The sequence below is a fragment of the Mesitornis unicolor genome, unplaced genomic scaffold, assembly GCF_000695765.1.
Source record: "Mesitornis unicolor isolate BGI_N332 unplaced genomic scaffold, ASM69576v1 scaffold11309, whole genome shotgun sequence".
NCBI classification, from domain to species: Eukaryota; Metazoa; Chordata; class Aves; order Mesitornithiformes; family Mesitornithidae; genus Mesitornis; species Mesitornis unicolor.
In genome coordinates, this window is record NW_010209274.1 from 3693 (window position 1) to 15597 (window position 11905).

An 11905-nucleotide genomic window follows, 5' to 3' on the forward strand; every position below is an offset into this window, starting at 1 on the left:
TTAAACTGATTAAGCTTAATAGGTTAGAATAGGAAATAACAAGGACAGATTGAAACAATGACTTTGTGACAATAATTGAAAGTCCATGTGCAATTTATCACATACAACTTAACACACAACAGTAATTTATTATATAATGGTGTTTGTGTCTTAGATTGTTTGGGAATTACATGGAAGAGGGGTGCATATGTTTTTAGAAGCTTGAACAACATATGAAACAGTGCAGATAATTGCTTACAACTGATATATAGTAAAGTTTGTGCAGTATAGTGTGAAATAGCCACTAGTAGGACTTTGAAACATAAAGACATTACTTTGGAACAAACAGGACACAAAACCATAGAAAGCAATTTACAGTTAATACACCCAAAATTGAGAGAATTACCAGAAAATAAGGAATAAAATTAGTATTTTATTTCCTACATGTTAACAAGGAAATTCTGTCTGCAAAAATTGGAGGTGCTTTTTGTTTTATTTAACAGATGTATATATGAAATATGGTTTCAAAAAATAAGTAGCAGCAAAAAAAAGAAACAGCTAGCTCCTTGCAAGACTCTAATGGGTGATTCTTACACTGTTTGATTACTTTGTTGGTGAATTTGTTTATTCATCCTGCTTCTGTGTTTTCCTTTTACATGGATTTTATATACACTTCCTGCACTGTATCTGGGAATATAAATTCTATGAGAGGTAAAACTACTAATGAGAAACTGAAATATATTACAGCTTAGTTGTAAATTTTAAACTTACCAGTTTGGTGTATTTTCTGATACAGAAGTAAGTAATGATACCATCTAAATGTTATGCATACCTTTTACTTATAGGAATGTTTTTAAAAGCAGATTTGAAAGACAAGAGTCTCTTTTCTTCATTTTCAGCTATTATGAAACATTGGAGTTGAAATTTCTCTATTTTTTCTGTGAAGGTGTAGAAATATCATTCTTATATAATACCTATGGTAATACAGTAATTAATGTAAGCTGAGTTTCCAAACAGCAATATCTGATTTGAGTGAGTAACTGAGCATTTTATTTTAATTCCATATGAAAAAAAAACCTAATTAAATGATCTGCAGACAATAAAATAACTTTCCGCTGGTATTTTTAAAGGAATTAGGTTATGTGGTATCTTTTATTCTGTTTTAGATGAATACTCTATCAGAGATGCTGACATTTTTCCTTCATCTCCTGAAATTGAAAGAGGATCCACCCTGAAACTGTTTTGTGTTCTTGGAAAACGCTACACACCTCACAGAAACGCAAGCCACATCATCTGGAAATTGAACCATGATTTGATTGCTCAGGAGAACTATAACATTGTGAATGAGACTGTATCTAGTGTAACCATCCATAATTTCAATTACAGCAAAGCTCATGTGAAGTGTTTCACTAAGTACTTGGGCAAGGAGCAACTTTTAGTTCACACTGAAGTTAAATCTGGCTGTAAGTAGAAATGTGGAAAAATTAATTGTAACATTTTTTTAAGAACTTACTGTAAAAACTTTACTTTTTAAACAACTGCTTTTCTTTTGAAATGAGTACAGTCTGTTATGGAGAAGGTTACAGGATAAATATGTATACCAGTTATCTAATTTATTGAACAGATTAGGTCTAGATTATATGAACATATGCCTGGGGGTCATGTTCTGGTAGAGAAACAATACATGCAGAAAAATAGTATCTGTGGGATAAAAACCAGCAAAAGGTTTTTGCCTGTCTGTAAAGTTTAGTGTGCCGTAAGATTGTCAATAAAAGAAAGATATTTTGAGTGTTGTGTAAGCTGGGACAGAAAAGTAACATTTTGGAGAGAGGGTTTTTCAACCAGTTTATTTCAATGAGCTCGGTTCTCTTCCTTTCAACTCCAGTTTCTTCTATCAAGTTAAGAAGTTGGGCTTTAACAAAGAAGTCTTTGAGGATGTTACATTTTTATGGATGACTTCAGACTGTAGAGATTGCAAAGGATTGTTTCATTTGCGCTATCTTGCTTATAAGATAAAGAGTCCAGAATGTTCTCTTCAAGGTCGTATAGATGTGTTTACCAGGAAGTTGTCTTCTGCACTCTGAGGTCGTGCAGGCTTCTCAGATTAGGGGTTTTCATAGGATGTCTGGGTAGACATTCTAGGAAGGAACCAAGAGGAGATTTATCTTTCAGGGAATGTCTTTTCCTGAACTTTTGTGCTGTTTCTTTGTTTTCCTCTTGCTCTCTGGACTGACCTTCAGGTACAGGTATGTCATGAGGCTTATATTTAGAGGTTCAGGACAATGTATGTAGTGTTTTGATATAAGATATTTAATGAGTTGCTGCAAAAATACCTCCAGGCCCATTTAGTTGAGTACTTCTGAGAAGTAGTTGGAGAAAGTGTCCCTGTCTCCCCAGCAGAAGAAAGTGTGAAGTTTTCCATAATTTGCTTTTTGACCAAGAAAATCAGTTGTGCATTAAAGTTACTTATTTTTACTGGACTTTGTTTTTTCTTTACCCTTTGTCATTGTAGTTCCACCGGACACACCAGGAAACATTTCCTGCTTTTATTACTTTGATGTGGAACTTACCTGCAGCTGGACTTCAGGAAGAGAAACAAATCTTACAACAAACTATACTCTTTACCGAAAAATGTACGTATAGGATGTATTGGGAACTCTATTGCTTGGGCAGAAACCACTGGCTCCCTTCCCATCATATCCTGACTTCTTCTGTTTAAAGAAAACCTGAAAACATCATGGAGTTCAGAGTCATTGCATTTCCTCACTAAATTCAATTAATCTGGGGTTCGTAATGGTTGAAAAAAGTTACAGTCTAATACCTTTTTAGTATGCTATATAATGAAAATGAGCATTCTCAACCCAATACTAAGTAGAGAAATGTTTGCAGCAGAATGGATACTCACATGTTTCCTTGAAGTAACATCACTAATTAGATAAAAAATTGAGTGACCCTAGGTACAAAAGGAGAATGGAGGCACTTTGTGGGAGTGTTACCCGGAAACTTTCTGTGTTACCATCCTTGTTTTGGATGGGTAAAAAAAAGATTACTTCCTCCTCTGAACAATTCCCAGTTAAAACTATTAAAGCCTCTGTTACTCTACTTGACATCAGTGGAGTTTGACCTAGGGACCTTTGGAGTCATAAGGTTTCAGTGAAAGAATACAGAGTTATTTGTCCTTTTTTGATTGCTCTCATCTGCAGACTTGTATTTACAAATACAAATTACGTAGTCTCATGCTTTTCAGTGCTTTTCTGACCTCATTACAGAAGCATAAATACTTGATTCTTTCAATTTCCATTAAGTTTTAATTATTATTTAGGAGCGTACTTTTTCATAAGTTACTGTGAAAATGGTGAATCCATGTTGTTCTGAGGCAGATCTTGGATAAAACTTTGAAGGTGACAGCACAGATTTTGCCCCAGATATACTTGTCAATGAGTTCTCCATAATAGTGCTGCTTGTAGTGATCTTGTCTGCCTAATCAAGACTCTAAGTAATATAATTTAATGAAGAGTTTTCTAAAATTGTTCTTGAGAACGGGAAGGAATTCAGACTCAAAAGGAGGTATTTTCTTATTGCAAGTTATGCTAGTGTATGGTATCTTTTTATTTAAATGGTAGGGCAGGAAAGCATCTTTAGTTTTGTCTCCATTTTAGGCTTGGCATTTTTGACTTCCACCTTCATTAAGTGGAACTTTCTCACTCCTCGTGTTTCTACATTTTGTAACTTAGCTGAGTTTGTGAAACCATAAACTACAACAGCTAGTGACAGTACATTTCAAATTCTTTGGTTCATTACAAATTCTTCTTTAGCCACACAGTGAATTGGATTGCAGAACTATTTCCAGTAAAATCTAACCATTAATTTTGATCCAGGTAACTCCTCAGCTGAGTTTACCATAGGACTACAAGAGCACTGCTGCAAGGGGACAGAGAGCTGTGGATGGAAATACGCAGATAGGCATGTTAGGGAAGATAGGAACGCTTCCTTTCGCAGCACTGCAGGGTTACTCTGCCTAAAAATGTTCATGAAATACCAGCCTCAAACTGATTTTTGAGTTACATGAATGATTTGCTCACTTACTGCATAATATGAAATAATTAGCACAGGCCCTCTATACAAATTTTTATTTGTTGAAAAATTTCTTTATGGGTCACAAAAATGAAACAAATTTTATTAGTTTTGCATCCCACACTACCTATTATGAAAGTATAGGCTGTAAAGACAGCATATTATTAGTGTGTTCTTTCAGGAAAATCTGTCAAATTTCTGTTGCCTTGTAATAGCTTGGCAGTGCTTTGGCTTTTCTTTTTTCTATATTTAAAAGGTGAATAAAACGTTGTTATCACCTTGTTCCATGTGGCATGTGTTACTAGCTATATCTGACTATATTTTTAAAGGAGATCTTGTGCGGAGTTACACGATTTCACTTCTATTTGAGATTTTAATCTAAAATAATAATAGCATGTAGATCCCCCATTAAGGCATTTTTACTCTTCACTGCTGCTCCTGGAAGGTTGTCTTATTAATTGCAGTTAAAACTAACTGAGTCTGTGCAGGCTTTGTATATGCATTTGCCAGGGCAGTGTGATTAGGAAGAATTATTCGTTTGTACAAACATAGCATCTTTGTGAACTGGCAAAAATGTCCTGCAACTTCAAAAACATACAAATAATAATTAAATAGTAACCCACCAATCAGTTTGAGTTATTCTAAGAAAACCGTCTAATTTATAACTCGTTTTATTTTTCTCCTTTGTTTTTAGGATGATAGAAGGAAGGGTGACTCTTCCAAATACAGTGGGCTTCTGCGAAAGTGAAAAGGAGTCGTGTTCATTTTATTATCCACATATACCATATCTTAGTACATTTTGTTTTCAAGTGAAAGCTGAAAATGTTTTGGGTGAAGCCTTATCAGATTGTGTTCCTATACCTATGGAAAAAATAGGTAATTAAAACCAGAGTTAAATATACATATAGTAGTGTATGTTAACTGACCACACTCTCCCCAGTTCTTTTCCCCTTCCCTGTAGCATGCAGGTTACGGAAATCTGGAACAACTTGTGTAATCAAAGTTGGTTTACATAGAAGAAAATAATTTAAAAAATATTTCAGTGTAATTATTTTGAAACTATTATTTGGCTTAATTTGGTTTCAAATTGGCTTCAGTTTTGAAATGCCATCTAATTTTAATTATTAGCTAAAATTAACTCTGAACTAATTATCTAGCTAATTATCTCTGAACTTACATTTAGGGTTTAATAAAATGTTTCATCATTCCCTTTTTTTTTTCATCAAAATTAGTATGTTTCCAGTTCAGTTGAAGCAAGTCTCCTGCTATGTTTTAATTGATGGCCTTTCCATGTAAAATCTGTGAACTGGTTGGTAGTACAGCAGCAATTTTCAGCAATTTCTTGGTCTTACTGAGAGTTGGTGAAAAATGACAGTGTACTGTATTCATAATATGAAATGTCTAACTACACCAACATTCTTTAAAGCTCATGTCTGACGTATCCATTATAAATGACTGGGTTTAATTTTTAACAAGTAAAGGACATATGCTAAAACTTTTCATCAGACTAAGTGGTACTTGGATTGTACTTTTCTAATTTTCAGTGTTACTAGATGTTGGTGCAATATCTAGCTGAAAATGGATAGTGGTATTATAATTTCTCCAAGTTCTCTCATCATTTACTCTGCTATTCGGCTTTCAGGTTAGGAATGTTAAAACCTACCTGTTCTGTGGTTCCCAGGAGCAATAATGTTATTTTGTCCATCTCTTCTACCTCTGCACAGTGCTGCATTTCCTCTGTTCGTTTTGGTGCAGTTACTTGTTAAAAGGGTCATTTTTTATCTTTGCTGCAGCATTCCTCAATGCTCCAGCTCCTTTACTTCCCATGTTCAGACCTGCTGGGGCTCCCCGTTACCTTCACATCCTCCGTACCAGCCGTCTCTTTTCTCAGTGCTAACCCATTCTTTTCCCATCGTCTCCTCCACACTTCTCTCGCCCTCATATCCTTTTCAACTGAATTCTTCCCTCATCTACAGTCTGGACTTTACTTTGGCATCCCAGCTCCGCTTTGTTTCTTTTCCCTTCTGTTGTCTCTGAGTAGTGTTCTTCACTGCTGATACAGATAAAATAAATCTGCACATCTGTTTGAGAGTCTATTTGTCAGTGTTAAATCAGTTATGTTCCATCTCTCTTATAGATAACTTTCCATAGGTAGAGTTATGTCTATAAAATAGACCATCATGTGAATACTCTGTAGGATGTATGTTTTTGGGATAATAATTAAACATCTTGGAACACACATAGAGCACTTTCCCTTGTTAATGTTTTTGTTTCTCCTTTCTAGAGAAATTTGAACCTCCTGAAATACTTTCAGTTAAAAAACTCACAGGTGTAAAGCAGTTGCTTACAGTAACCTGGAGAATGCCTGAGAAGATTATCCCTTCACAAGATTTGATTTGCCAGGTCCAATACACAAACTTGTATTCAAACTCTTCGGTAAAGTACCTAAAGTTTCTTGTGAATGTTTGGTTATTTGTGACTAAATAGAAAAATGCAACAAGCACTTGGAAATAATGATTAGAATCTTGTTATGTTAGCAGAGCATAATTAGGTATGCATGATATTAAGATAATTATTTTATTGTCTAGGATTAGTTACTTTCTTTCTTTTGGTCAGTGTTTGTTTTGATACATACCATACTTATCAATGTTTCTGTCAAAGGCTAAGGGATGACTGCAGGCTAAAGGATTACACAATCAGTCAACATATTTTATTTTCCTGCCACATTTTGATGATGAACACGGCATTTATTCAGTAGCTGAATCAGATTGAGCTGGACTAACAATACATTAATTTTCAAGTGAATGAAAGTATAAATTTTGCAAAAGGGAAAATAAGGGAAGTTACTTTTCTGAGTAAAAACCAGTGTTCAGTCATTTGCTTATTTCAGATGGCCTATTCCAATGCTCCTCAGTATGGAAATGATTCTGTTTGCAGACTTACTGTTTCCTCTTCCATGTTTAAGAATGGCCAGGTTGCTTGGCATGTTTTTTTAAGTTCATTACACTGAGATGTCTGCCTTGACCTTACTTCTTTATACCTCAAATGTGTAATTCTGGGAGAGAAGAATTCATCAGAGTAACTAATAATAGTCCTCAGAGCTTAAAATAAGTTCCTGCTACTAAAGATGTTTCTAATTAGTGTCCTCCTCACATTCTTATGGGAAGCATCTTTACTGTAGATATGACATACTGGTTGTTGGATTCAGGATATTTGGGATGATCTGATGGGCAGGGTGGCTCGGATTCACCTGCAATATTAGAAAATGAACTAATGGTTATGTAAAACTCCTGTTCAAGATGTTTATCACTTCAGAGTCAAGACACTGGTGTCCTTGTGATGCTTATGTGCATATGAGATCCTTCCCAATTGTTGAAAATATTCATGTTTTTGTGAAGTTACAGCACTATTGTGTATTATGTGTTTGTCAGCACCTGCGTAAGAAATCACCTGTCTACTTTTTCGCTATCCAATACAGTCTACATCCATTTTCTTCCTCTGAACTTAACCTGCATTTTTCCACAGGCATTCTAGAGAAAAATTAGTAGCTGTGATAAGTAAAAACAAAGATTCAGTGAGTTTAGTTTTGTAGGATGTTAAACAGCCGTTATTCATAGTTTTGTCTGTAGACAATCCAATGGCAATGGCCAACACAGACAGCCTCAAACCATCAGTTAGATATAGGACCTGTTTTTCTGTCTGTCAGCACATTTATGCAAAATAAGAAAAACTCTTTGAGCAGATTTTTTTGACCTTTTAAGCCTTCTTACCAAGACAATCTAAATAGTTTGCTGGGAACTGTTTTTACTGAGTGGAAAACAGATGAACTTTTTTTCTACTTACATATACTATGTTTCTAGTTATTATATATTGTTAATAGACTTTTGGCAAGAAACTAAAAGCTAATCTGGGATTTTTGCGACTTTGTGTCTTGTTCTGTAGGAGGCTGGTAATAGTTTTGAAGCTTTTTTGTTTTTCAGGTTGGCTGAAGAGTGTCACTTAGCAGTGGTTTGTAGACACCTGAATTCATTTTCATAGAAGCAGTTTTCTGATTTTGACAATGAGTTTCTTGAGACCAGAATGGACTAAAATTTCCAGTTTCATTGGGCAGTGCACTTCCTATTATGCGCTCAAAGGAGTGGGTGTCTGCATTTTGTATTGTTGTAGTTTGGTTTGCTTTTCATTGGGAGTTCAACTGGTGGAAGACAAGAATTTCTTCACAGGTTTTTGACAATTCAGTTTGGCTTCCAAGAGGGAATCTGCATAATTCTAAAACTTACCTTTGCTGTTCTTGTTAGAATTTAGCTAGTTTGAACATTTATTTTAGCATCTTCCCGTTTCAGTCATCTGAAATTTGAAAGGCGGAGAGTTGCTAATTACTGATTAATTTTCACAGTCTGAAAGATAAGTCATTAATTAATGTTGGTGTAGGGATTATATCAATCCTTCTGTGCACAAACACTTAAGTGTTTTGATAGTTCCTGTTGTTTTCTTCTACTTCCTGTTGTGAGTCCAGTTGAGGTGATGCATCAACTCCAGTTTCTGGTTTTCATGTTGTCTTTCACCTTTTGTTTTGGAACAACAATCTAGCGTCTGATTTCCATCACTGATACAAGTGGGCTCCTTCTAAGACGAGGAAATTACTCACCTTGTCATTACTTTTCCAAGAAGATATTGCATCAGTTGTTTCTCATACTTTTGTCTTCCTTCACCACTTAAAGGCTTCATCTTTTTTCTTTCTCTTCGTACTAGAATTTTCTGTGTTTTCATTGGTCTTTTCATTTTAGTCATATGCTGCTGATAATCTTTGGGATGGCCATCACTGCTTCGCCAGGGATGCCTCTACAGGGAGGCAGAGCTGTATCCAGGGCATTATGGTGATACTGGCTTCAGCAACACCCAGTTGCTTCCCAGCAGTGGGAGCTGCGGTCCCAGCACCTCCAATGCCAGCACAGCTGCTCTGGAGTTGCGTGTGAGCCACACACAGTTCAAGCCGCAGTTCAGTCAGTACAGACCTAGCTTTGACTCAAGCTTTTCAGACCCCAGAGTTTTACAGGAAGAATGAAGATGCTATACAGAAATACGAAATAAGTGATTTTGAATTTCAGAGGTGTGAGGTGGGAAACATGAAAACTGCTTCCTTTGTGGGGTTTTTTTGTGTGTGGTTTTTTTTTTGTTTGTTTGGTTTTTTTAATAAGTCATGTATCTGCATCCAATTTTGTAGGGAATAATTTTTGTTCATGTATCTGTTTTCAGGAATTTGTCACTGTCCCGATGAATTCTGCAGAGAAAACAGGTTCATGTAATCTCACAGGTCTGTGGGACTTCACAGAGTATTCGGTGACCATTCGGTGTATCAGTGTTGTATCAATATTCTGGAGTGAATGGAGTAAAGGGAAAACAGCAAGCACAGAAGAGAAAGGTGGGATACCTATTTAGTAAGTTTTATTTGGTTACACTTTGGGGCATTAGGATTTCATAATGGAAACATCCATTTTCAGCATATTATCAGTCTATTTAATTTAGAATTCTATTGTTTGAACAGATGTATTTTGTTTAAATACAAAAGAGGGAAAACTGAAGGACAAGAGCAAGGAGTGGAGAGGAACTGAAAGGTGATACAAACTGCATAGGGCTAAGAAAGAAAATGGATGAATAGACAGTGAAGAGAGAAAAAATTAAGAGTGTATATGGACACTGAACATTGCTAAGTAGGATAGTAGCAGAAATGTAATGTAGCATGTATTTCCAATAATAAGAATTATAAGTAGAGACATTAAATTGCCAGTTATAAAACAAAGACTAGAAAATCTCCTCTAGAACTTAACATAAAAAAGCAGGAGGAAACTTATAGAAAGAGAAAAGCTGTACTAATTGGGGAAAAAAGGCAAACATTACACAAGGGAAAACTTCTTTTTAATAACTTTCTCTCAGATTGTATTTTTGAAGCCTTTTGATTGTTTTTAGCATATTACACTATGTTTGTAATGTAACAACAGATTTTAAGATATTTTTGTGTCTTAAAATAGCTCCTTCAGAAAAAGTGGATTTGTGGAGGGTAATTGTGTCCTCACACTCATCTGAAAGTAGATCTGTACATCTTATGTGGAAGGTATGTGTTTTCTTTGTGAACTGATAATCATATTGGTATCCTGCAGCTGATGTTGCGTTAAAGTATTTTAGTGTTATAGGGCATATAACTGCCAGGGGGTTTTGGTGTCATCAGAAAATAACCTCACTGAACTAAAGCATAATTGAAAAGGCTTTTGTTTTCTGAACAGTAGATGAACAAAATTCTGTAATCTGTACAGAAAGGAAGGATTTAATTGTGTTCAGATCACTGGAAAATCTGGTTGCAAATCCTTACAACTGCTCTTAGATAGTATGGCTTACCAAAGCTGTGTTTGAATTCACTTAATCTTCTAGTAGAGTGACCAGAGGCTCTTTGCATTTCAAATCTCAGTATTTGACTTTTGAAGTTTGCTTTCAATGAAATTGTTGCAGCTGACTGTCCTGAAGATGGAACTGAAGAAAGTACCTTATTTTTCTAAATATAGTGTAATCATTTTGTAATTTGATCTGGACTCTTTTAATACAGTATATACTTTTGATTATATAAATAAGAGTGTGAAACACTTATTAATGCATGTTTTTTTAATAGCTGTTAAACAGCTTTCCACCTTCTGGGAGAATTCTAGGCTACAAAATACAGTATTTTCCAGAAAACAACACTGCACTTAAAATTACAAACATCTCTACTGATAAGAAAACTATTTTACTTTTAAATGAAGAGGCTTATATAATATCTATTACTGCCTATAACTCTGCTGGATATTCTCCTGAAGCTATTTTGAGGATCCCATCCACTGATGAAAAAAGTAAGATTTCTCAATTTCATGATATATTCTTCTCTTTAACAAAAAAATTATCTTCATGACATCTGTTTAAGTTCTTTCAGAGTGGAAGCAAAATTGTGCTAAGAACTTTTGTCATAGTTTTATATGTATAGAACTGTGTTATGTACAAGGTTTTATAGACCATTACTTTTTTTGTTGTATTTTGCTATCACATATCGTATTTCTGTTACTGATTATTACATATTGTTGTTTTTTTTGTTTTGAAGTATAGTTTTCCAGATATCAGCACTTTATATCTTACTAGAATGTCTATTTTATTAATTTCTGATGTTTTTTGGGTTTGGTTGTTTTGGGTTTTTTTGTGGGCTTTGGTTTTGGTTTTGGTGTGGTTTTTTTTGTGTTTTTGTTTGTTTGTTTGTTTTTTAACCTTGGACCTCCCAAAGAAATATATAGACTCCCACTCAATTCTGTCTCATCCCTCTGCTAGATCATAACATTGGTTACCACAGGACATTATTGCAGTGCATTTAAAAATATAATTCAAAGATGCATTCAATATTAGTCCCTAGGATGTGTCAATGGAAGCAGAGATAAACGTGTTTATTCTCATTTCATATGCATTCCCAAAATACCCCTTCTCACCCACAGCCAGAGTCAGGAAGCTGGTCTGCTCTAGCACTGCAGTTGTGTTCTCTGGCTTTAACGTTTAATTCTGATACCTCTGTGAGCCTTGTATTGCAGCATCCTGCTGCCTACCCATGATCCGTAAGAGAGATTGCGCTTGATGTGCTTGAATCACTTCTCCTGCATCAGTTGTTCATGAAATAAGTGCAAGTGTCCCCCAGGAATTGCTCAATCTTATTTCAGTTTAATCAGAAAACTGGATGTGTAGACATTATGTCATCTTGTCCTGGAGGTTGCTGACTCTATCCACTTCTGTATCCCACAATAAATGTGTGGGGTTTTTTAATTTTACATGGTGTGGCATGTTTTTT

At 35.2% G+C, this 11905-nt stretch overlaps 1 protein-coding gene across 1 annotated transcript in view; it reads left to right on the forward strand.

The window, feature by feature from the left end:
• Positions 1-11905, forward strand: part of IL31RA (interleukin 31 receptor A) — a 21980-nt gene that overhangs the window by 927 nt on the left and 9148 nt on the right. The window contains exons 2-8 of the mRNA XM_010192836.1: positions 1146-1442; positions 2492-2612; positions 4763-4929; positions 6338-6489; positions 9310-9475; positions 10083-10165; positions 10715-10931. Of these exons, the coding sequence (XP_010191138.1) occupies positions 1146-1442; positions 2492-2612; positions 4763-4929; positions 6338-6489; positions 9310-9475; positions 10083-10165; positions 10715-10931 (1203 nt within the window). The remainder of the gene's footprint in view (positions 1-1145; positions 1443-2491; positions 2613-4762; positions 4930-6337; positions 6490-9309; positions 9476-10082; positions 10166-10714; positions 10932-11905) is intronic.